This window comes from Myotis yumanensis, unplaced genomic scaffold (assembly GCF_028538775.1).
Source record: "Myotis yumanensis isolate MYYU_CA2020_CCGP unplaced genomic scaffold, mMyoYum1.0.hap1 SCAF_2, whole genome shotgun sequence".
NCBI lineage: Eukaryota > Metazoa > Chordata > Mammalia > Chiroptera > Vespertilionidae > Myotis > Myotis yumanensis.
The window spans coordinates 2,066,300-2,091,200 of NW_027223753.1; the positions used below are offsets into that span (position 1 = coordinate 2,066,300).

Genomic DNA, 24,901 nt, shown 5'->3' on the forward strand with positions numbered 1-24,901 from the left:
TGGCTGGGTCTGCATTGTCCCGCCTCCTCCCTGCCACTCAAGAGCCTTTCCCGTCCGCCCTCCAGCCTTCAAGCAGAGCCCCTCTGCCGTCCCCGCCCTGGGCACCGGCACGAAGAAGAGGCGGCACGGGGACGAGGACGTGTACTACATGCACGTGAGTGTCCCGGTCTGCGGAGCCCAGGCTGGGCGGCGGGGGAGACGCTGGGGCCACCGGGCAGCCAGAGCGGCCGGGCACCCTGAGAGCTGAGACCAGGGTCTGCAGGTGGCAGGGGCGTGAGGGGAGAGCAGACGGGGCGGACACAGGGAGAGGGGACCCCGCCAAGTCAGGGTCTGCGCCTGCAGCTCCGAGCTTGGATTCAGCCTGTGGATGATGCAGCTCCCGGGGGGGGGGCGGGGGGGGCGGGCGGGGGGCAGGCATTAGGACCCTCCCCCCAATATAGGTCTGTCAGGCATCACTGTCACCCACGGCAACACAAGTATCACGTGATCTGAATCATCCAGTTGACGGATTAAGTCACCACGTGCTGGGCTAGGACTGGCCTTCCGTTAGGCGAGTTTTTCACTTTTGAGTCAAGAATGAGTCCCTTCTTCTAAAACCCCCTATTCGCTGAGTTCTTTGGCCCTGAACCCCGAGTGTGCTGAGCACTGGGGAGGGGTGGAGAGAGGCGGGGTGAAGGCTCAGGGGCAGGGGAGGGGGCGTGGCTGTGTGGACAGAGGACACCTGCCCACCCTCCTGGGAAGGAGGGAAGGAGGGCCTGAGGGTCCCGAGGCTCCCGGACTCCTGGGCAGAAGCTGCCTCCCGTTGCAGGTGCGGGGCCGGGAGAACTTCGAGATCCTGATGAAGGTGAAGGAGAGCCTGGAGCTGATGGAGCTGGTGCCCCAGCAGGTGGTGGACTCCTACCGGCAGCAGCAGCAGCTCCTGCAGCGGCCGTGAGTGCCACCTCCGCGGGGGTGGGGGTGGGGGGCGGGGGGCGCTGCCCGTGGCCAGACATCCCTCCCGAGCTGCGGCCTCTGCACAGGCAGCGAGGCCCCGCTTGGCGTCCCCTCCTCCAGAAAGCCTTCCTGAACTGCAGTGGCCACGGCCGGCACTGATTTCTCTCCACCAAGGGGCACCCTAGATGCCTGCTGCCTGGAGGGTGAGGAGGGGGTGGTCAGAGCAGCACCAACCCACCAACACCGAGGGCGACTCCAGTGGCAGGAGCCGCCCCACCTCCCTCCCCGTGGCCTGGGCCCGTGAGCAGGCACCTCGTCCTGGGCAGGCTGGGTGAGGAGGGAGGTGTCTCTGACCCTCCGCTCGGGGTCAGGGGTCAGGGTCCCCACCCCCCTGGCAGGGGCACCAGGCAGAGGTGACTGATGGGCAGGCAGCGGCCTGAGCCCTGGCCCACACGGTTGTACTTTCCGAGCAGGAGCCACCTGCAGCCTCCCTCCTACGGGCCGGTCCTCTCGCCGGTGAACAAACCCCACGGGGGCGTCAGCAAGCTGCCCTCGGTCAACCAGCTGGTGGGCCAGCCGCCCCCGCACAGCTCTGCGGCCGGGCCCAACCTGGGGCCCATGGGTGAGTCGCTGGGCGGTGGGGCCCCGGGGCGGGTTGGGGAGGCCCAAGGGTTGGCCTGGCTCCGGACAGGACGCTTCTGCCCAGCTCAGGGCCCACACCGGGGCCCTCCCGCGGCAGCTCTGGCCACGGGAGTCCCCTTGGCGCAGTCCTGCTCCGGCGGAGGCTGTGCCTCGGCTCAGACAGGCCCCCGCCTCCCGCCAGGCCCCGGGATCCTCAACAGCCACGGCCACACCCTGCCGGCCAACGGCGAGATGAACGGCAGCCACGGCTCCCAGCCCATGGTCTCGGGGTCCCACTGCACCCCGCCTCCCTCCTACCACGCCGACCCCAGCCTGGTCAGGTATGTGGGCCGCTGCTGGGCCCGGACACTAACCCACTGGCCCTTCGTGGCTCCTGGTCCGCGGGCCTGGGCCTGGGCCGGCCTCAGCGTGCTGCCCGCCGTCCGTGTGTCAGTCCCTCTGCCGTGTGGAGAGAGGCAGAGGCAGAGAACTGTGGGGAGTGGGTCCCCCACAAAAGCTCGGGTTCCCTTGGAGGCTGGGCCCAGGGGAGCACGGCCATGACCCGGTGGCCACGTGGGAGGGTGGCCAGTGGGTGCCCAGGAGCCGCCTGGAGGGGGGCAGTGCCCACCCAGCCAGGCGGGTTCTCTCTGCAGTTTTCTCACAGGCCTGGGCTGTCCCAACTGCATCGAGCGTTTCACCTCCCACGGCGTGCACAGCATCTACCAGCTGCAGAACCTGACCCTGGAGGTACCGCCCGGCCGCCCGGCAGAGGGCTCTCACCTCCCTCTGGGGTGGGCTCTGGCCAGTCCCTGTTCTTCAAGTGTGGGGAGGGGGGCTGTGAAATTTGGGAAACCTTTTCCCCAAGTCCGTCCATATCCCCACCTCTGCCTTTGGCTGAAGTCCACTCAGGAGTGTAGGCAAGTCTGGCTGTGTAGGCGGTGGCTGAGGGTGGCACGGGCGGTGGGCTGGGGTGGCACGGGCGGTGGGCTGGGGTGGCACGGGCGGTGGGCTGGGGTGGCACGGGCGGTGGGCTGGGGTGGCACGGGCGGTGGGCTGGGGTGGCACAGGGGTGGGCTGGGTAGAACGAGGTGGGCTGGGGTGGCACAGGGGTGGGCTGGGGTGGCACAGGGGTGGGCTGGGTAGAACGAGGTGGGCTGGGGTGGCACAGGGGTGGGCTGGGTAGAACGAGGTGGGCTGGGGTGGCACAGGGGTGGGCTGGGTAGAACGAGGTGGGCTGGGGTGGCACAGGGGTGGGCTGGGTAGAACGAGGTGGGCTGGGGTGGCACAGGGTGGGCTGGGGTGGCACAACTGGAGATCACTGGCCCCGCTACCAGGCTATCCTTGGTTTGGGGAAGAGGGGCTGTCTCTAGAGCTTAGAGTTTCAGAAGGCAAAGGCCGGGGCGCCTGGGCGCTGGTCTGCGTCAGCGCCCCGCACATGGGAATGCAGGCTCTCGGGGCTGCTGGCATGCTGAGCTCAGCACAGACGGGCTGACCCCAAAGCCGGCCTCGAGTTTCTCCTAAACCACGAAGGACTGCCCCTGCTCTGGGCGCTGGGCCGGAAGGCGCTTTAGCCAAGGGAAGGGCAGGCAGAGGCCCAGGAGGCTCGGCTGTGGCCGCCGGAGCCCAGCCCAGAGCCATAGGCCAGGCAAGGGGTTTGTCAGAGGGACCGGGGCCATTCGCTCGGAGGGCGGCCCTGTCAGCAGCCTGTGTGTCCACTCACGTCCCTGGTGACCCGCCGCTGGGCCTGCAGTGTTAGCCCTCACGGCATGATGAGCGGGCAGGGGTGGGGGACCCGGTGCTCCGCGGTGGTCTCAGGGGCCGGCGCATTGGTCACGCTGATTGTAGATGGCCCCAGGCCGTGCACAGCTCAGCAGTGACCACACCCTCGGTCCTAGCACATGCCTCACCCTTTAGCTCTCCTGGCACCTCTGTCAGGGCCCCCAAAACAGGGCGTGTCCAAGCCCCCCCCCCCCCCCCCCCCCCCGCAGGAGAGGGAGCGGGGGCCCAGACTCCGGTCCCTGTGGGCCCCGCAGAGCTGCTCTATTGCGCCCCACTGTCAAGTTCCAGGGCGTCTGGGGCCCTGCAGGTCAGGGGGTCCCTCGTCCCTCCTGGTCCTGGGGGCGCTGCAGGAGCAGGGGTTCCCCAGGCAGAGGGCGCGCTGGGAGGGGATGGGCAGGGCCTGCGGCTCCGCCTCCGACCAGGCCGCGCCCCCGCCGCTCTCGCAGGAACTGGGCGCCCTGGAGATCCCGGAGCAGTTCCGGCTGACCATCTGGAGGGGCCTGCAGGACCTGAAGCAGAGCCACGACTGCGGGGCGCAGCCGCTGATCCGCTCCAGCAGCAACGCGGCCGCCTTCGCCCTCGGCGGCGCCGGGGAGCTGCCGCGCCAGCGCGTCATGGAGGCGGTGCACTTCCGCGTGCGCCACACCATCACCATCCCCAACCGCGGCCCCGGCGCGGGCGCGGCGCCCGACGAGTGGGCGGACTTCGGCTTCGACCTCCCGGACTGCAAGGCGCGGAGACAGTCCATCAAGGAGGAGCTCACGGAGGCGGAGGCCAACTGACCGGCGGGGCGCGCGCGGCGGGGGAGACAGGGCGCGCCCCGGGGCCCGCGGAGAGCGCGCCGGGCCTCTGCGGACGGAGGCGGAGAAGCCTGGCTTTGTCTCCTCCTTCTGCTCAAAATCTGACCCGGGAGGCCGGACCTGGGGCCGAGCCCGGGACAAAGCCAGGCCCAGCCTCCAGAGCCCGGGAGAGGCCGCCCGTGGGCCGTGGGCCGTGCGCCTGGCCCGGAGGGGCTCGCGGAGTTGCTGCGCGGAGAGTGTGCAGAGCCAGCGATGTCGGGAACGGCTCCGCGGAGAGAGGTCCTTAGAGATCAAAGGAGCCCCGCGGCTGGACGGGTGGATGGATGGACGGATGGACGGCCACACAGTCCCCGGGTCCCTGGCCGGGAGCCACCACGGCAGGGTTGTGTCTAAAGCATTTCTTTCCAGGAGGTTCTCCAGACTGTGTCCCAGGCTGGGGCCCTCGCTGGACTCAAGGGTCAGCCCCTGCCCCTCGCACACTTGACTGCTCGTCCCACCCCGACTCAGCTGCCCCCACGAAGGCCAGACTCTCGCTGGACTTGGCGAAGCTGGGAGGGGGGCATTGCCAAGCGCACCGTCCCTCCTGGGGGCCCAGGGAGCTCCTGGCGAGGGAGCACCGCCAAGGCCCTGCTGCCCCCCAAGGCCCTGCTGCCCCCCCAAGGCCCTGCTGCCCCCCCAAGGCCCTGCTGCCCTCCCCCCAAGGCCCTGCTGCCCCCCCCCCCCCCAAGGCCCTGCTGCACCGCTGGCCACAGCCTCCTCTCTCGGGGACCATCAGTAGATGAGGAAGGCGGCTCCTCAGGGCAGGGCGCCATCGCTGCTTGATAAAACGATACCGTCTACATGGTGGATCGGCCTTCTTTCTTAAAGAAACTCGCTGTTAACATTCCCTGTGGAGTCAGCCCAGGGGGCCCAGGTCCACGCAACAAGCCGGGCTAGAGGCTGAGGGGCTCCCCCCGGGGCTCTGGTCTGGCTTGAGGGGCTGAGATGGAGAGGCCGCCTGAAGGCGCTGGGGCAGGGCTGGGGGAGCCCTCCTGTCAAGCAGCACCCCCTCCCCTGGGTGACCATGCACGTTGGAGGCTGGGGCAGGGAGAGCCCCTCCCCCGCGGAGGGAGCCGGACAGGAAGGCCCCTCCTGGGCTGGGAGGTGGCTTCTGCGTGCGGCCTGATGGGGCTGCTGGGAGCTGGGCTGCAGGGCAGGGATGAAGCCAGCCCCTCGTTCCAGGCAGGGGTGGGGGGACCTGACCAGGGCACACTGAGCTGAGACCCCGCTGGGGGCAGGCGTCCGGCTTCCCAGTCGGCAGGCCCCTGTCCCTTGCCGGGTCCCTGTGGGTCACTGCGGGCTCAGTGCCCCTGTCACTGATGGCTCCACAGAAGCAGGTGAGGCCCCCAGGCGGGGGGAGGTGGACACAGCCCTGGTGGCCCTGGGTTTGCTCGTGGCTGGGGACTCCTAGCTGACGCCCTTGGGTCTGGAGCCAGGGCGGCCCCCTCAGGCGCAGGGTCCGCTCTGCGGAGGGGTGGGTGTCACCTGCCAATTTCCTTGTAGGTTTCCAGGCACCTGGGGAAGTCTGGGTGGGGAAGTCTGGCGCAGGGAGGGGTGTGTGTCGGGGGGGAGACCTCCAGTGGCTCAGAGCTCTCCTGACGGGGTGAGCAAGGCCACACAGGCCTCCACCCCAAACCCTTCCTCAGGGTCCTCTCCAGGCCGGGCGCCCTCACCACAGGGGCGTAAGCATCCCAGCCTCCACCGGGTTAGAAGCAGCTTTCTCCTCCGCCTGGCGCCTGGGTGTGAGGCAGTGGGGCCCCCTCCCCTCCCTGCAGGTGCCCCCTGGGCCACACTCCTCCCTCCCTCACCCCTCCCTGCACGTGGCCCCAGACCCAACACCACCCCCTCCCTGCACGTGGCCCCAGACCCACACACCACCCCCTCCCTGCATGTGGCCCCAGACCCACACACCACCCCCTCCCTGCACGTGGCCCCAGACCCACACACCACCCCCTCCCTGCATGTGGCCCCAGACCCACACACCACCCCCCTCCCTGCACGTGGTCCCAGACCCACACACCACCCCCTCCCTGCACGTGGCCCCAGACCCACACACTACCCCCTCCCTGCACGTGGCCCCAGACCTACACACCACCCCCTCCCTGCACGTGGCCCCAGACCCACACACCACCCCCTCCCTGCACATGGCCCCTGGAGGCTCTGATTGGCGGCCAGGGGTGTGAGCCCCAGGTGACAGCACAGCTCACTCCAGCAGGCACCAGGCTTTGCCAATAGCTGGAGGTGCTCAGCTGGGGGTCTGCAGTCTCCCCAAACACACCCGCCCATCGAAGGTCCAAGGTCGCAGTCACGGTGGAAGCCGCTGGGCTCTGGGCCACTGGGGGCTGGGCGTGGTGCCGCCCCTCCTCACACTCACAAGGCCCGTGGCACGTGTTGCTGCCATTTCCCAGATGGGGAAACTGAGGCCCAGCGAAGAGGTGGGAGGGACGCTGCTCACCAGACCTCGAGGACGCCTGCCTGCCGACAGCCAGACACCCGTCAGGGCCCACACTGGGAGGGTCCAGTCAGCTACCCACCCTCGTCCCCGTCCCCACCCCGTCCCCCACCCTGTCCCCCGGCTCTAGCGGCTCCAGGACGGGCTCTGGCTGTGTCCCCAAGTCGGCGCCCAGGGCTGCGCTGCCGGGAAGCCGGCCTTCACCTGCCCAGCGGCCAGGTCCCCGCACGCACGGACCAGGGACAAGCTGGGACGTGGTGAACTTGTCGCCACACAAACACGCCTCTCTGTCCCGGTCGGTTAGGCGCCTTCCTGCTATCGGTTTGAGAAAACGCCGTCTGGTGAAGGCGGCTGCGGGGAGCAAGCGAAGGCCCCCCGCCCGGCGAGGTGAGCTCGGTGCGGGCCTGCAGGAGATGCCATGTGTGTCGCTGCGTGTTGGTGCGGATTGTGTTTCTGTGACAATAAAGCACGTGTCCCGGTGACTGTCTCTTCCGAGTCCATCTGACCGGAGCCGCGGGCTCCCGCCGGGCGAGGGAGACGGGAGGGGCCGGCACCCAGGCGGGCTTCTCCCGTGTCCCCGTCACACGATGGGCCCCGGCGCCCTCCCCGCTGCTCCTCGGAGCTGCGTGCTCAGCGCGGACCCCAGACAAGAAGGCCTGGGAGCCGGGGGCCAGCGGAGCCAGCCCACCTCCCGGCCTGACCGGGGCTCCGCCTGCGTCCGGCCTCCTGGCCACGCTCTCCCCAGCCCGTGAGGACGGGCTCTCGGCTTTAGGGACGTCCCATGTGGCGCCGTGGGGAGCACACCCCCTCCGTGCGGGGGGAGCCACATTCATGGGACTCGGGGCGCTCCTCCCTGCTCGGGGCCTCGCGGCAGCGGAGTCACAGCGTTTGCTCTTTCCGGTCTGACCTCCGTCACTGAGCAGAGTCCTCAAGGTTCGTCCCCACTGTGGCGGGCGTCACAGTGTCCTTCCTTTACTTATTTTTAAATGTAATTTTATTGATGTCAGAGAGGAAGGGGGAGGGGGAGAGAGAGAGACATCCATGATGAGAGAGAATCATGTGTCACCCGCCTCCTGCACGCCCCCCGCCGGGGATGGAGCCCGCAACCCGGGCCTGTGCCCCGACCGGGAGCCGCACGGTGACCTCATTCGTAGGTCGACGCTCAGCCACTGAGCCCCGCCGGCTGCCTGCATCTTCTTCCGTCAAGGCTGAGCCGCCCTCGCTGTGTGTATGCACCGCGTGTTGTTCCTCCCACCGTCTGTCCACCGGCACGGCCGCTCCCACCGCTCGGCGAATCCTGCTGCGGCGCACGTGGCCGAGCGGTTCCCCGCACGCCGTTCCGGTCCTCCCAACGCCCGCACTTCCACCTGGAGCGCTGCCTGGCCAAGCAGCCGGCGCCTGCGTCCGGCGTGTCGCACGATATCGGGAAGGCGGCCACGAATTCTCCCCGCATCCCAGCGGGAGTGCTGAGCGGCCCGGGACACACGTGTCCGTCCATCCGTCCATCAGGGGAAAGGGAGCTTGATGGGGGCTCGCATGCATCAGGAAGAACACGGCCTGTGGATTTGCGTATTTTCCTGGTCAGTTTCACTCAAACATCCTTCACAAATGCAGGCAACTCAGCACGTGTCCGGGAGGACACCCCAGAGCACGAGCCGCCACCTGCCCACAGAAGCGCTCAGTGGGCCGGCCGGTGTGGCCCAGTGGGAACCAGGAGGTCACGATTCGATCCCCGGTCACGTGCGAGGGTTGCAGGCTCCATCCCCAGTGTGGGGTGTGCAGGAGACAGCCGATCCATGATTCTCTCTCATCATGGATGCTTCTATCTCTCTCTCTCTCTCTCTCTTCCTCTTTGAAATCAATTTCAACATATACATATCCTCCTATATAATAAAAGGGTAATATGCAAATTGTCCCCTGGACTGGGAGTTCCACCTGGGTTTGACCTCAGGGCGGGGCCAGCACACCAACCACCCAGGGCCACTCCTGCCGACTGGCTCCTCCCCTGATTGGCCCCCCACACCCTGATCAGGGGCGGGGCCTGCTCGCCAACCTCCCATGTCCCCTCCCTCTGGCCGGCCTCTGATTGCTGATTGGCTGATTGGCTCTTCTTTTCTTTGAAATACTGTTAAAAGCAAAATGTATAACATTGTAGGTGGATGGAATACTTTTGACAACTGTAGCTTCTTTATTAAGATAAAAGTCACCATTTTAGAGTGTGGCATCAGTGCCAGGTAGCACACGGACCCCACAGACAACAGTCACCACTATCTGGTCCCCCCAAAGGGACCTGCCCATGAGCACCCCTCCACCCTCCATCTCCCAGCCCCCACACCCCCATGAGCACCCCTTCACCTCCATCTCCCAGCCCCTACCCCACCCCCATGAGCACCCTCCACCCTCCATCTCCCAGCCCCCTCACCCCCATGAGCACCCCTCCACCTCCATCTCCCAGCCCCTACCCCACCCCCATGAGCACCCCTCCACCTCCATCTCCCAGCCCCCACCCCCATGAGCACCCCTCCCACCCTCCATCTCCCAGCCCCCACCCCCATGAGCACCCCTCCCACCCTCCATCTCCCAGCCCCTACCTCACCCCATGAGCACCCCTCCACCTCCATCTCCCAGCCCCCTCACCCCCATGAGCACCCCTCCCACCCTCCATCTCCCAGCCCCCACCCCCATGAGCACCCCTCCCACCCTCCATCTCCCAGCCCCCACCCCCATGAGCACCCCTCCCACCCTCCATCTCCCAGCCCCTACCTCACCCCATGAGCACCCCTCCACCTCCATCTCCCAGCCCCCTCACCCCCATGAGCACCCCTCCACCTCCATCTCCCAGCCCCCACCCCTGCCCCTGCCCCCACCACTGCGGATTTGCCTGTTCTGGACATTTTGCGTAAATGTAATCACACGCCATGGGGCCTTTTATGCCTGCCGTTTCTTTTGTTTTTGTTTTTTTTAAAACTGCAGCTTTAAAGCCATGGAATGGTCATGAAGAAACTTCAGCCTGATGCAGAGACTCAACAAGGCCACTTCTTTTTTTTTTTTTTCTTAATGTTTCTATTGATTTCAGAGAGGAAGGGAGAGGGGGAGGAATAGAAACATCCATGACAAGAATCATTGATCAGCCGCACGCCCCCCACTGGGGGTGGAGCTCGCAACCTAGGCATGTGCCCTTGACCACAACTGAACCCAGGACCCTTCAGTCCATGGGCCTACACTCTATCCACTGAGCCACACCAGCCGGGCCAGGGCCACTTCCTAAAGTCCTCTGTGAGCCCAAGGCCTGTGCGTCCAAGTGTCCGGGACAGCGGCCCAAGCCAGGGTGGCTCAGTGAGTAGAGTGTCGGCCCATGGACTGAAGGGTCCTGGGTGTGACTCCGGTGAAGGGCACGGACCTCGGTTACAGGCTCATCCCTGGCCCTGGTTGGGGTGCGTGCGGGAGGCGATGAATCGATGTGTCTCTCTCACATCGACGTTTCTCTCTCTGTCTCTCCCTCTCCCTTCCACTCTCCCTAAAAATCAATGGAAAAATACCCGTGGGTGAGGCTTAACAACAACAAAAAAGGAGCCGGATGGCGAGGTTTTAACAAAACCACAGCGAGCGTTTCTCGAGGCCGCAGCCACCAACCAGGGGTCCGCGTCCGTTTTTTAAAAAGAATGACATCCGGGTTAAGAAATGCTCCAAACTGTGGATTTTAACCCAGGGCCTCCATTTCCATGTCAGAGCCCCTGAGCCAGTGTCAGGTTTAAATAAGGTGAATTATTGATGATGGAAAAACAAACAAACAGACAAAAATAAAAACCCCAGGAGCCCGGCCGGCTGACGTGGCTCAGGGGTTGAGCGTCGACCTATGAACCGGGAGGTCACAGTTCGATTCCCGGTCAGGGCACAGGCCCAGGTTGTGGGCTCCATCCCCAGGAGGGGGCGTGCAGGAGGCAGCCGATGGATGGTTCTCTCTCATCATTGATGTTTCTCTCTCTCTCCCTCTCCCTTCCTCTCTGAAATCAATAAAAATATATTTAAAAAAAAAAAAAGCAGGAGAATGGCTGCCGATGCCCGGGGCCCTTCTCCCTGCTGTGAGCACCCTGAGGCCCAGCAGAGCGGCTTCACGTCCCCACCCGATAGAAAGTTCCCAAGGGCCTCGGGACATTAAGACAATGACTGCCGTTTCCATGGAGACATCTGTGATGCCACACGCTGCTCCCAGGATCCCACAGGACGTGGAGCCTTGGAAGTGGCCTCGCGTCAGTTAGGTCTCCGGGTCCGCGCCCGCCTCGCCGCCCTGTCTCGGACTAGGGGCACCCCGGCGCTGCTCTGTCAGACAACAGACAATGCGGCTCAGCCCTCGGCCCTCCCCCCGCTGTTGCCCATGGGATCCAGGAGGCCTCAGAGACAGAACCTGCTGCTCAACCCAATGGAGAAGGGCCTGATGGTGCTCCGCAGCGTGGCCGGCCACGACTGCCAGCCCCCGGCGTGGAAGCTGCGCCCCAAGCAGCAGTCCCTCAGCAAGTCGGCTCAGGCCGTCAGCCTCTACTACCGGAGGAAGGTAGGCGCCCGGGGCCGCCGCTCCGCCCACAGGCCATGCGGCCACCCCAGCTCTCCAAAGAGCTGGGTGTTTCTAAAAATATACTAGAGGCCCAGGGCACAACATTCGTGCTTGGGGGCGGGGGGTGTCCCTCAGCCCAGCCTGCACCCTCTCCAATCTGGGACCCCTTGGGGGATGTCCGACTGCTGGTTTAGGTCCAATCCCATCGGGCCTAAACTGGCAGTCAGACATCCCTCTCACAATCTGGGACTGCTGGCTCCTAACCGCTCACCTGCCTGCCTGCCTGATTCCCCCCTAACGGCTCCCCTGACAGCTTGATTGCCCCCAACTTCCCTCCCCTGCTGGCCTGATCACCCCCAACTGCCCTCCCCTGCTGGCCATCTTGTGGTGACCATCTTGTGGTGGCAATCCTGTGACAACGTCGCTGCGGTCATCTTGTGATGACGTCACGTGAGGGCGTCAGGCGATGCCACCTAGGCTTTTATTATATAGGATGTTTATTGATTTCAGAGAGGAAGGAAGAGGGAGAAAGAGAGAGAGAGAAACATCAATGATGAGAGAGAATCATGGATTGGCTGCCTCCTGCACACCCCACACTGGGGACCGAGCCCGCAACCCGGGCCTGTGCCCTGACCGGGAATCGAACCGTGACCTCCTGGTTCATTGGTGGACGCTCAGCCACCGAGCCCCACCGGCCGAGCTCTAAGTAGGTTTTGATGGAGGCGGCGTGGGCCCCAGCCTTCCTTGGCGGGGGCGGAGGGGGTGTCTTGGGAAGGAGCAAAAGGGGAGAAGAGAACTTGGGAAGGGCAACGCGGGGTTCAGGCGGCTGCCATGTGCCGAGAGCGACTGGAGCGCCCCCGCCACCCCGGGGCTCACTACAGGGATGGAGGGCACCTGGGCTCAGCCCCGCAGTCCCTGGAGCAGGTCGCCCGCGTGGCTGTCAGCAAGCGAGTGGCTGGCAGGGAGGGGACAGACCGCTCCCACGGGCCCCGGGCGGGACCAGGCCCCGGCCACCCCAGCCTTTCTCTCCCTGACTGTCTCCCTGTCCCCGCTCCGCCAGAGTGAGTTCCTGCAGGACACCAGCCCCAAGGACAGGACCTTCCTGCTGGAAATGGAGGAGCTTCGCAACATGTTCCTCCAGCGGCCCGGCTGCCCGCAGTTCTGCACCCGGGCCACCTCCATGTCCAGCTCCGGTGAGAGCCCCGCCGGGGCCCAGGCACGCCGCCCTCCCTGCCGGAGCCGGGCCTTCCTGGTGGCCACGGGCGCAGGGCAGAGTGCGGGGCGTTCAGGGAGAGGGAGTGGGAGATTCGGGAGGGAAGCTTCTGGAAAGAGCCCATGAGGCTGAAGACGTGCTGAGGACCAAGCCTGTGGGCCGAGAATGCGCTGCCGATGGCCCGTGAGGCGCCGGGGCCCGTCGCGTCCACCCCTGTGACCTGAGGCTCAGAGGCCACTGAGTGCGTGGGGGGGGGGGAGGCGCGCACAGCAGGCCTCCGTGCAGCAGGCACCGCCCTGACCTGCGGGTCCCTCCCAGGCCCCAGTGGCTCCCCTTCCCCACACCCCGTGGCGATGGTGGGTCTCAGCCAGGACCCCACCCGCCGTCCCGGCTCTAGGTGCCCCCTCAGGGCCAGGGCCTTGGAGAGCATGACTTGTGGGCAGGTCATGGGAAGGGCAGGGGCCCGGGTCCTGGGGGCGGGTGGGAGGTGGAGGGGAGGGTGTGCTCACAGGGCCCGTCAATTAGGGCCCCAAAGGCTCAGAGGAAGCAGGCTCTGGCGGGAGGAGGCAGGTTTCGGTGGGACCTCGAGGGGAGCCGTTTCTGCAGAAGGGCACTTGGACCTGTCCTCCCGGGAGGGGGGGCGCCGGTTTGCAGACATTCCCTTGTGCCTGGTGTGCTGTGGGGGCCGCGCTGTGTGGGCAGCAGCCGCCATCGCGTTTGAATTGATCCCCAGGGTTCAGCCCCTGCGGCCACAGAGACAAGTCTTTCTTCTCAGCTGAGGTTTATAGAGAAATGGCAGGCAGCCCGGCCGGCGGGGCTCAGGGGCTGAGCATCCACCTACGAACCAGGAGGTCACGGTTCCATTCCCGGTCAGGGCACATGCCTGGGTTGTGGGCTCCATCCTCAGTGTAGGGCGTGCAGGAGGCAGCCGATTCATGATTCCTCTCATCATTGATGTTTCTCTCTCTCTCCCTTTCTCTCTGTAATTAATTTAAAAAGGATGAAAAGAAAGAGAGGAAGAGGAGAGAAAGAGAGAAGTGGCATAAGGCCCTGGCCAGTGTGTGGCTCAGTGGATAGAGCATCGGTCTGCGGACCGAAGGGTCCTGGGTTTGATTCCCATCAAGGGCACGTACCTCGGTTGCAGGCTCCTCCATGGCCCAGACCCTGGTCAGGGGCGCGTGCAGGAGGCAATCCATCGATGTGTTTCTCTCACATTGATATTTCTCTGTCTTTCCCTCTCTCTTCCACGCTCTCTAAAATGAATGGAAAAACACCCTCCGGTGAGGATTAACAAGAAAAGAAAGGGCATAAAAGGCCTGCCCCACCCAGGGCCTGGGGAAGCCATCAGCGCGCTCTCACCCTGCAGGGAAGACCTCCACCATGACCTTGCCCGTGGAGTGCTGCCTGGGCTCCAAGGCCTGGAAGCCAACCAAGGACTCAGTCTCCAGCCAGCAGGACTTGGACATGAAGGTGGACGGTGAGGGCAGCGTCTCCTGGGCACAGGGGTCCTCCCCTTGGGCCCCCAGCCCCAGGGCCTCTGCCTGCACCTGCTGGGCCCCTGCTCCCCAGCACCACCTGCTCCCGCGCCAGGGAACGCCCTTCCCACCTGCCACCACCTGCCCGGCCATCCCCTGCCCCCTGCGTAGGGGCCCAGGAGTCTGCAGGCTGCTCTGTGCCTCCCCCAACTTCCTCAGTGACACATGGCTGGGGCGGGGTGTGGGGTTGGGGCGGGCCCTGGAGGACTGGGGAGCCCAGCTGGGCCAGGAAGGGTTTCGCAGGGGTCTCGAAAGGGCGGCACCGCCGGGGAAGAGCCCAACGCCCGCCTCCCCGCAGGGCCCCTGCTGCCCGTTAGCCAGAGCGCTGGGGAGCTCGAGTACCTTCGGAAGAAGAGCGAGTCCCAGCAGCTGAGCCCGGCCGCCAGCAGCCCGGCGCTGGACCAGAGCCACCTGAGGAAGCGGGTGCCCTGGTACATCTCGGTCATCCACGAGAAGGTACCGCCTCGAGCAGCTGGCCTGGGTGCCTCCCAGCTCCGTGCCCCTGTCACCAGTGTCTCCGCAGGACAGCTCCGCTCCTGCCGGAGGCTGCTCCGCCCGCGCCCCAGGCTCCCTTCTATAATCTGTCAGCTGTGAGCGCAGGTCCCCAGATGTGGTCCCGCCGATCCCAGTTCCCTCCTTTGGCATCTGGGACTCAGAGGTTCCCCCGCATGGGCTGGCCCCTGCGCATCCGCAGCCCAGAGGGTGGCGCAGAGCCTCGCCCTCACCAACTTGCAGGCAGCGTGCCCCTCACCCCGCGGCACAACCTCGGCCCAGTCCTTCCGCTCGGAGAAGATGCGCTCAGAAACCGCTGGGGGGGCAGCGTCGGCCTGCGCCCAGCTCCCAGCGGAGTCCTTATTTCCCACTCGACTCGGAGGGAGGCTGGCCCGGGCCTTGTCGGTCTCGTAACTCCTTTGTTTGAATTTGGTGGCAGAGTTCATCCGATCTCATAATCAGAGGCGGGATGCGTTCTCCTCTTTCCTTTTCCCGTTCTCTGAAAGAGTTTGCGTAAGACTGGAGTCATTTCTCTGAGAAATTCTGGAGTTGGTCACTGAGGACGTCTGTGTGGAGATCTGACAGGGAGGGTGTCAGTCCGGCCGGTGTGGCTCCGTGGTTGAGTGTCGACCCATGAACCAAAGAGGCCACAGGTTTGATCCCCAGTAGGGGGCATGCACGCGGCAGCTGATACACGATTCTCTCTCGTCATCGATGTTTCTCTCTCTCACTCCCTCTCCCTCCTCCTCTCTCTCAAATCAATAAATAAAACGTGTTTTAAAACAACGAATTCAATTCCTCTTAGGATGTTCTGATTTCCTTTTCCCCTGGCTTCAGGTTGGGTGAGCTATGGTTTGCCAGGGATGTGCCCATTTCCTGGCAATTTTCAAATGTGTTCACCTGACCCCTGCGTCATAGCCTCTCGTTCTCCTCCCCACGCAGGCGGGAGATTGCGGGGGAGCGGCCTCTGTCATTACCGACACCGCGGACCCAGGCCCGCTCTCTCCTCCTCTCCGTCGGTCCTGTCAGAAGTTTCACCGTCTTTTCTTAGAATCCGCTTCCGTTTGGTTTTGTAAGGTGATTGCGCGTTGATGATGGTCATGGCCACGAGCAACAGGAAGTGCTGGGTAGTGGGCGGGTCCACAGGGGGGCCTGACCGGGTCTGTTAGCGGGGGCCCGGGAGGACTCACTTTACACGGATTCCCTAACTTCTGCCTCTACATTCCAGGAGAGCTCTCACCACTTAGAAAGTGTTGCTACCCCTTGACCAAGCCACCCCACTCTGGGGAAGTAGCCCGAGGATATAATTAGAGAGAGCCGCACAGATGCAGTGAAAGGATGTTCTTCTCGGTGTGGTTGTCCATTCCAACTGGGGAAGGACATGCCCAGCACATGCGTGTGAGCTGGCCCGGGAAGGGCTGCAGGCTTGGCTCTCTCTAGGAGCCCCATCGGACTCCTCGGGGTCTCCTCCTCTCATGTCTGCCTTCCTCTGAGCTGTCACAGGGGAGCCTGCCTCTTCTGGAGGCAAGACAGCCACGTGCAGCAATCCACGCGTGTGTGCAGACTCAGCGGCCCCGGTGGAAGGAGCACCTCCTCCCTGCATCAGTGTCTGATGTGGCACACATGTGCGTGTCTCAGTCACCCTGTTGTAGAGACCGGAGGAAAACCAGGCCACGCTGTAGGGAAATGGAGGTACACAGTTTATTACACCAGCGGATTCAGCGGAATCATTTCCCAAGTCTGAGCAAAGAAACATGCAGGGAGCTTCTCCTTTATATCTTTCTGGTGTCTTTGTCCCCCAGATACGGATTATGCTTCCGGTCCTTTGGCGGGCTTTGCAAAGAAGGCCCCAGGTGTTGGGGGTCTTGAGACCATATCTAATGGTCTGGCCTGGCACCAGCGCGAATAACGCCCCCACTCTGGGGCTGTGCATGTTCATAGTTTATGGCCTCTGTATTTAGGTACCAGGTCTTGCAAGACCAGTTTCTGGGAAAGAGGCAGTGGCTTAATTATAGGTTATCAAGAATGTACACTGGACTTGCTGGCACAGATTCAGACTGCTTGCCCCCCCTCCCCCCAAATATCAGGGTTACATTGGAATTAGCCTTTTAGACTTCTCAACCAGGGCCAGGGTGAAGACATGATTTCTGTATGACTACTTGCCCCTCTAACCTAATAGGACCAATAATTCCCACATCCCCTTCAGATTCTCCAAGTGTTAAAATGCTGCCATGTTTGCTTCGTCCTCTCCTCCCTCTCCCTCATTATATCATTCATTCTTGTACTTAATCTACACTATTCCTTTCCCCCTTCATTCTTTAATTTGCAGTTCTGTTTCAAATTCTAGAGATGGATACTTAGTACCTAATTGTCTTCCATTATTTTCTCTAATAGATGTATTTTAAGGCTATCCATTTGTCCTTAGTTACAGCTTTAGCTGCACCCCACAAGTCTCAACATGTCCAAGTGTTCATTATTGTTCAGTTTAAAATATTTTCTAGCTTCCTCTGTGACTTTCTCTTTGACTTGTGGGTTGTGTAGAAGCCCACCACCTGATTTCCAAACATTGGAGGATTTTCTCGTTCCCTTTCCTTCCAGAATTCTGTCTGGAAGAATTCTCTCTAGTGTCTCTAAATTCATACGCTGCGACCTGCGTGGCGGGTTTCAGGGTGACCTGCAGGAGGGCCGACGCACAATGAAGAGACTACACGAGAAATACGAATTTTTAAGGCACGGGAGGCCAGGTGGAGCCTCTTGCAAGAAGAGGAGCCCACAAGTCCGGGTCCTGCCTGCTTTTTTTCAGTTTGGTTACACCCTTGCTCTTTAGCAACACATGCAGGCAGAACAGAGAGAATGGAAGGTCAGCAAAGCTCAGTGACGTTTCCTAAACAATGTCAAGACAATCAGGTCAGGAAATCGCCCCGGGCCATCGCCATCGCCATCGCTGTCGCCAGAGCAGCAGGAGCGACCTATGCCAGTGTCAGCCCTGCTTTCATGCTAACGCTGCTGTGGTGGCGCCCCCTTCATATCTGCTGGGGACCAGTCCTTTCTGTTCCCTGTGTGTCCCAAACACCCCATCTGTATTGCGTCTCCAATGTTGAAGAATCTAGGACATTGGGGTGTAGAGACGGGAAGTTGAGGGCGGAGGAGCCCTAGGGGTTGGCCTGTGGAGAGAGTTTCTGGTTGAGTGTGGGCTGCACAGAGGACGTGTCCGCAGTCACAGTGGGCGGCTGGCCAGGAGCCAGGGTGACCCTCCCGGGAAAGGCTGTGGTCAGGACCCGGCTGCAGGAAAGAGGCACACGTCTTGGGCTCAGGGTCTTGGGGTCCCGGAGCAGCAGGCCGGCTCTGCCTGGGCCTGGAGCTGCGGTCCTGCTGATGGCTGGACGGGGTGAGGAAGAGTGTGGTGTGGCCCTGGCTGGCGTGGCTCAGTGGATAGAGCATCAGCCTGTGGACTGAAGGTTCCTAGGTTCGAGCCTGGTCAGGGCACCAGCCCAGATTGCAGGCTCAATCCCCAGTAGGCGGCGTGCAGGAGGCAGTCGATCAATGATTCTCTCTCATCATTGATGTTTCTCTCTCTCTCTCTCTCTCTCTCTCTCTTTCCCTCTCTCTTCCTCTCTGAAATCAATAAAAACATATTTAATTTTTTTAAAAGCGTGTGATTGGTGGGCACTCAGGGCTGCCGTTCTCTGCCCAGGACCACTGCCTGTCTACGCTGGTGGAGGAGGTGCAGCGCCTCGCCAAGCTGAAGGGGGAGGTGCAGCGGAGGGACGAGGAGATCCTGGCCCTGCAGGAGGAGCGGGAGGCGCTGAAGAAGCAGCTGAAGTATCTCCTCAAGAGCAGAGGCCAGGAGCCGTCCGTGTGCCAGGTGAGCGGGCCGGGGGCTGTCCGTGTGCCAGGTGAGCGGGGCCGGGGGCTGCCACAGCATACAAACCTCCCAGGACCCTCAGGACCCTCGCCCCGCCCACCCTGCTCGTCCTGGACGGTGGCCAGGTCCTGGGGCACTCAAGCTGGGGCTCAGGGTTTGAGCCAGAAGCTGAGGAGAGGCGATGGGAACACGGTGCAGAGGAAGAGCCACGCGCTGCACAGGGCCCTGCGCTCGGCCGCCTGTCTCTCCCGGGACAGGCCTCGGCGCTCGCTGGACTCAGGCCCGTCCCTGTGGGGTGAGGGCCGGCTCCTCTCATCAGGAGGGAGGGCGCCCTGCAGGCGGGGTCCCCAGACTGGCCTGGCCGTGCCCTGAGGCCGCGTGACTGGGGTTACCCTGACCTGTCCTGACTGTGGGACGGGGAACACCAGTGTCCTGCCTGTCCAGTGGGCTTGGGGGTGCTGCCTCCCAGGTCGGGCAGAGGGCTGACCAGGGCAGGTCCAGGCGGGCCGGGTAAGCAGCCCCCCCCTTTCTAAGACCTCATTTATCTCATGCCGAGGCTGCAGCCCCACTTGACGCAGGGGCACATGAGTGGGGAAGGGGGTGTTCAGACCATCGCAAATCCCACGAATGTCGCCAGGGAAAACTGCCCAGATGCCGATGGTGGGGCGGCTGGCGGGAGGGGACACAGGAGTCCAGGGAGGCCTGGCAGCGTGGCCCCGCCTCCCGGGGCTGGGAGGGGATGTGAGTGGAGAGCTGCAGGGGAGGTGTCCAAGGCTGCACCTCCATCCTCCAGCTGCTCCCGGGCAGCCACCTGCTGGCGCAGCCCCTCCTCCCGACACGCAGGGGCTGCGGCCGCCTCCAGGAGGGCAGGTTGTGGGTGCATCACCTGGGAGCGGAGGGGCGTGTGTGGCCCTGAGGCCCGTGGTGTGTCCTGCAGGAGTGGCTCCCGGAGTCCGGCTCACGGCCCCTGGGCAGGCTCAGCATCCTGAAGGACTTCTGCAAGGAGGACGAGCTGCAGAGCTGGCGGCAGGTGCGGGCAGCACCAGGGGCGCGTGACCCTGGCCTCACCTCCAGAGTCGCGGGGTCCCACCTGCAGCCCCACCTGGTCCCCCCCCCCCCCCCCCCCCAGTGCAGCCCTCAGTCACCCTGTAAGGGAGCTGGTGAGGGTGGCGGGCAGCTCCCACCCTTGCAGGCCCCCCCCTCCCCGCCGGCAGTGGCGCCAGGCCCTCCCCCACGGCCCTGCCTAGTGGCCTCTCCATCCCCAGATGCAGGAAAAGTTCGCCCTGGCGGACAGGGCCGGGGGCCTGGAGTCTGGAGGCGAGGAGGAAGAGGCGGCCCTGGAGGGGGACGCCCAGAGGGCGGACCAGGGCGCCGTGGGCAGGAAGGAGGCTGAGGGTGAGGAGGGAGAGGAGGAGCCGCAGGAGCTGGAGCTGGACGAGGAGCGGGAGGCGCAGCAGGACCAGGAGGGCGGCGGCCTGAAGAGGTTCAGCTGCGCGGACGACGCCTTCGAGGAGGAGCTGATCGCGCAGCTGGAGGAGTACGAGCAGGTGATCCAGGAGTTCCAGCTGGAGCTCGGGGTCGCCAGGACCAGATACAACCTGGCCACAGGTGGGCGTGCGGGCGCCAGGCCGGCCAGCCCCCAGGCCGAGGCGGGGTGTCCTGCCCCCCACCCCCCACCCGCAGGCAGGACGGGCTCAGCTCCCACCCCCACCCACAGGCAGTCCCTGAGCCGGGAGCCCCGCGGGGAAGGGCGGGCGGGGCGGGGAGTTGGACGCCCGGACCAGGGTCAGGCCCCCCACTGGCTCTGTGACCCCAGCTCTCCAGCCCCCTCCTCCGCCCCCCGCAGGAGCCTGCATCTCTCTGCAACGGCAAGTGGACCGCCTGGAGTCGCAGCTGCAGAAGGTCAACATGGAGCACGAGCTGCTGCAGAAGGAGCTTCAGGAGCGGAAGCATCAGCTGCAGGCCATGACCGACAAGGTGCGCCCTGTCCTCCGCCTGCCGCCCCGCAAGCCCGGAGGCAGCAGCTCCCGGGGAGGCACTGAACTCAGGGGGCCGATGGGACTCTCCCGGGGCCCCAGGGCGGGCAGAGGCGGGTGGGGGGAGCGCCCAGCAGGCCCCTGCCTCCCCGGCCGCCCTCCGGCCCCAGCAGCCACCCTTCTCCTGGCCTCTGGGCCCCCAGCCGTCCCGCAAGCAACCTGCGGGCCGAGTCCCGGGGAGCCCCGCCACGCTCAGCGAGGTCGCCTCCCTGCTCAGCGCTTTGAGTTGAGTTTTGTAGTTTTTCACCCGCGTCGCTTAGAGCACCCCAGTCCCCAGTCAGAGGGAGGGAGAGATAGAAACATCCCTAACCGAGCCCCGCATCTCCCAGCCCAGACCCCCGCTGGACCCACACAGCCGGGCTCCCGCGGGGGGGGGTGGGGGGGTGGGGGAAGGGGCGGACACCTGGCAGCTCACGGCTGGGGGTGTTTCTGAAACTTCCTCCCTCCAAGCTCCAAAGGAACTGGCTCCCCCACTTCCTGAGACTTTTAGGGGCTTGGGAGGGTGGACGGGCTTGTGCTCGGCTCTCCCTGCCGTGGTCTTAGGGTTCCGTGTTTTGGGGTTCGCTTTCCAACACCCTCGTGTTGTAGTGCTCCCCTCCTCCTCCTCCTCCTCCTCCCGTTCCTCATCAGAAACACCCCTGCTCTCACCTTCCTGAGGCTCAGGGAGGGAGAAGCCAGAAGTGGGGTTCCATCCACCATCTCCACCCGGAGCCCCCTGAGCCACCCCCTCTGCCTTGCAGTTCTCCAACCTCCGGGAAGAGAAGAAGCAGAAAGAGGTGATGGGGCTCATCGAGAAGGACAACCTCCTCCTGCGACAGGTGACCGCGGGGTGGGGAACCCCGCCCGGGGGAGCTGGGGCCGCTCCTGTTAGGCAGCACCCCACTCGACACACTCAGGGTGCAAGGGCACGCAGAGGCCCCGCGCCATCCCTGGGTCCCGATTTGTCTTTGGGGGAGGCGGGGTGGGGACCTGTGGGCCTACTCCTCCGCCCCCTGCCCCGCCCCCAGCAAGTGTGGGAGCTGGAGCAGGAGCTCGCCACGCGGGAACACGCCATCACGGAGGCCGAGGCCAAGGTGGACCAGCTGCAGGCCCAGGTGAGCCAGTGCCAGAACCACCTGGAGCGGCGGAAGCAGCTGCAGGAGCAGGCGCAGGGCAAGATCGAGATGGCGCAGCAGGCGGAGCAGCAGGTCCGGGTGGCGCTGGAGAGCGCACAGTCCAGGGTATGCGGCTCCCTCGCCCCCCCCCTCCCCCCCCCCCCCCCCCCGCCAGCAGCAGGGCCCCCCCGAGCTCCAGGGCCCCGCCCACCTCGTCCACAGTGGGGACCCCGGGGGTTTGTGATGTCCACAGTGAGAGGATGGAGTTCGCAGGAGGGCCGGGGGTCAGGGAGTCTCCCGGGTCAGAAGGGAGCTCCTCTGGGGAAGGAGGTGGCCTGGGGTCCTTCTCAGTTTTATGATTTTTAATTTATTTATAAATATACCAGAGGCCTGGTGCATGAAATTTGTGCACTGGGGGGTGTCCCTCAGCTTGGCCTGAGCCCTCTCGCAGTCAGGGAGCCCTCGGGGGATGTCTGACTGACGGCTTAGGCCCACTCCCCGCCATCAGTCAGACATCCTTAGTGCTGCTGGGGCTTCTGGCTGAGCGGCGCTCCCCCTGTGGGAGCACACTGACCACCAGGGGGCAGCTCCTGCATTGAGCGCCTGCCCCCGGGGGTCAGTGTGCATCATAGCGACCGGTAGTTCTGCCATTCGGTCGATTTGCATATTAGCATTTTATTATTTATAAATATATAGTTTTATTGATTTCAGAGAGGAAGGGAGAGGGAGAGAGAGACAGAAACATCAACAATGAGAGAGAATCATTGATCGGCTGCCTCCTGCATGTCCCCCACTGGGGATTGAGCCTGCAACCGGGCATGTGCTCTGACCGGGAATCGAACCATGACCTCCTGGCTCATAAGTGGACACTCCACCACTGAGCCACGCCGGCCGGGCTGATTATATTTTTTTAATCATGTGCAGGTTTTACTTTTTTAATTAAAAAAGTTGGTGAGGCCCTGGCCGGTTTGGCTCAGCCGGCCTGCGAACTGAAAGGTCCTAGGTTCGATCCTGGTCAGGTCACATGCCCAGGTTGCAGGCTCGATCCCCAGTGGGGGGCATGCAGGAGGCAGCGATCCATGATTCTCTCTCATCATTGATGTTTTTCTCTCTCTCCCTTCCTCTCTGAAGTCAATAAAAAAATATTTTTTTTTTAAAAAGGGTCCCTTTAAAAAAAAAAAGTTGGCGAGGCCCTGGCTGGTTGCTCAGTGGTTAGAGTGTCAGCCTGGACAGTCAAGGGCACGTACCTGGGTTTCAGGTTCAGTCCTCAGCCTGCCTGGTCTGGGCACGTGCAGGAGGCACCAGATGGTATCTCTCTCACATCAATGTCTCTCTCCCCCCACTTCCACTCTCTCTAAAAATCAACGGGAAAAAAATATCCTCAGGTGAGGATTAACAAACAAACAAACAAACAAACAAAAAGTTGGTGAGGTAGAGGGTCCTTGCGTGAGGCCACCCCAGGCCTGTCTAGCTCGCAGGTAGACGCTGTCCCTCCAGCCTCAGTTTACGGTTGCTGGGAAGGAGGGGGTCCCGCCTCTGTCCCCCTGACCGGGCGGTGGGTGGGCCCCTCCACCCGCCTAAGGCCAGCGGCTACTGTCCCTTCGCTCGCTCGCAGCTGGAAAGACTGCGAAACAAGATCATCCAGGCGGCCTTCAGCACCCCCGGGATCAGATCCTTTGCCAGCGAGATCTCTGACAACGACATTCTGGAGGCCTTGCAGGTATGACAGCACCGGCCGCAGCCGGGGCGGAGGGAGAGGCCGGGACGGGCGCTGGGTGGCCCTGCTGGTCCCGCAGGGCCTCTGTTCTGGGACGGGGACTGTCCAGGCAGAAGGGACCAGGTCTCCCAGGGGTTGCTGGTGTCCTGAGCCTGAGGCTGGGCTGCTCTCAGCATTGAATGGGCAGCAAGCCCTCCGGGCATCGGGCAGGGCAGGCGCGGGGCCTGGAGGGTTCTGGAAGCAGGAGCCGCCAGGCCATGCCCAGCTCAGCCTCCTCCGGACGCTTCTTAGCACCTCAGTGGGGTCTCCATCTGCTGAGCCAAGGCCCTGACCTGGACCCCCTTCCATGGCTTGGGCCCAGGCTACCCCTCATCTACCCTCCCCATGCCCCCCAGGACTCGGAGGCGGGCTGGGCCTCAGGGAGTCACCCCCACCTGCCTGGGTGGAGGAGCTGAGGGCTGGTCACCTGGCCCCGGGAGGGAGCTTGCCTACCTCAGGTGCAGGGCCAGATGGGGCGAAGAGCTCTGGGGAACTGGGCACCTGTCCCTAGGTGGCTGCCGCCCCAGGCTCGGCCTTGGCCTTCTAGCACCCACAGTTCCCGGAGACCTGGCTCCTCCCCTCCGAATGGGGGGGGGGGGTGAGGGGACGCTGGTCAATGGTGCTCCTGTCAGGTGGCAACAGTCCTCAGGGGAGAGGGAGACCCTGTGTGGGGCCTGGGCAGAGGTCTCTGGGGCCTGGGTGCTGTTAGGACTAAGGGAAGCGGGGGGAGGGGAGAGGACAAAGAGAGGAGGGAGGGAGGGAGAAAAAAAAAGGGGGAAGGAGGAAAAATGGAAGAGAATGAGGGGGAGGTTGGAAAGGGGATGGATGGGAGGGAGAGAAGGAGGAGGGAGGAGAAGAAAGGGTGAGGGAGAGGGTGGGAGGGGAAAGGGGGGGCGATGGGAAGTGTCCTCAGCACCACCCAGGAGCCGGGAGCCTTTCCTTGGTCCCTGGGCCAGAGGAGGCCTTGGGAGGGGGTGGGGCCGCCTCCGTGAGGGACGGACCCGGACCCGAGGCCCCAGGGCGGTCCCTGCGTCACCAGCTCCAGGGCCACTGCGGAGCCCGTGGTGGCTTCTCCCGGTCAGCCAGGAGGAGGCTTTCCGCCCAAATAGGCTGATGCTGCCACCAGAGCTGCCCCCCTCGGAGGGCGCGGCGGGGAGCAGCCTGGGCAGCGGTGCCGTCCTTTCCAGCGGATCATCTCTGAGAGGATGGACTACTACAACCAGCTGAAGCACAAGGGCATCAAGGTGCCGCCGCTGCTGATGGCGGAGGTGTTCTCGTCGCCCAGTAAGTCCAAGAAGATGGCCTCCAAGTAGCCGGGGCCCGCTTCGGCTCCGATTCAGAATTAAACTCTGTTGTTGGCCACGGGCTCCCCTTCCTCTCCCGGGACTCACACGGGGCTTGGGCTACGGCGACACCCCCCAGTCCCAAGCCCGCTCTCTGGGAGTCCGCACCGCAGCCGGCACCGCCCTGGAGACACCCCGCACCGAGCAGGCGCCCCCGTGGCCCAGGTTTCAGGGCCACCGGCCCGTGTGGGCGTGGGAACGGCACCGGGTGTCTGACCCGTGGGGTCTGCTGGGACCTGGGTTCGGCAAGCCCGGTCCTAGGGTTCTGGCTGGGGAAGAATTCAGAGCCCAGACTGAATTCTGGGAACATCCCATTTGTAAGGGAACATCCACTTGGGCAACCACAGGAGAAATGGGCTCAGGAGACAAGCTATGGAGGCAAAGGAAGGGC

General features: G+C 64.0%; 2 protein-coding genes across 3 annotated transcripts in view; both read left to right on the forward strand.

The window, feature by feature from the left end:
* Positions 1 to 5,600, forward strand: part of TP73 (tumor protein p73) — a 42,232-nt gene extending 36,632 nt beyond the window's left edge. The window contains exons 9-14 of one of the 2 annotated variants that reach the window (XM_070403937.1): positions 66 to 154; positions 809 to 930; positions 1,407 to 1,555; positions 1,757 to 1,895; positions 2,208 to 2,301; positions 3,780 to 5,600. In XM_070403937.1, the coding sequence (XP_070260038.1) occupies positions 66 to 154; positions 809 to 930; positions 1,407 to 1,555; positions 1,757 to 1,895; positions 2,208 to 2,301; positions 3,780 to 4,420 (1,234 nt within the window). In that variant the 3' untranslated portion in view covers positions 4,421 to 5,600. The remainder of the gene's footprint in view (positions 1 to 65; positions 155 to 808; positions 931 to 1,406; positions 1,556 to 1,756; positions 1,896 to 2,207; positions 2,302 to 3,779) is intronic. The other variant, XM_070403938.1, reaches the window with a different exon arrangement.
* A 1,611-nt stretch (positions 5,601 to 7,211) lies between these two features.
* On the forward strand, positions 7,212 to 24,480 carry CCDC27 (coiled-coil domain containing 27). The gene is made up of 13 exons (XM_070403051.1): positions 7,212 to 7,372; positions 10,927 to 11,176; positions 12,237 to 12,369; positions 13,756 to 13,866; positions 14,223 to 14,380; positions 18,111 to 18,281; positions 19,219 to 19,311; positions 19,547 to 19,889; positions 20,128 to 20,258; positions 21,058 to 21,135; positions 21,325 to 21,537; positions 23,027 to 23,131; positions 24,355 to 24,480. The coding sequence occupies exons 1-13, from the start codon at positions 7,212 to 7,214 to the stop codon at positions 24,478 to 24,480; spliced, it is 2,073 nt and encodes a 690-aa protein (XP_070259152.1).
* The last annotated feature ends 421 nt before the right edge of the window (positions 24,481 to 24,901 follow it).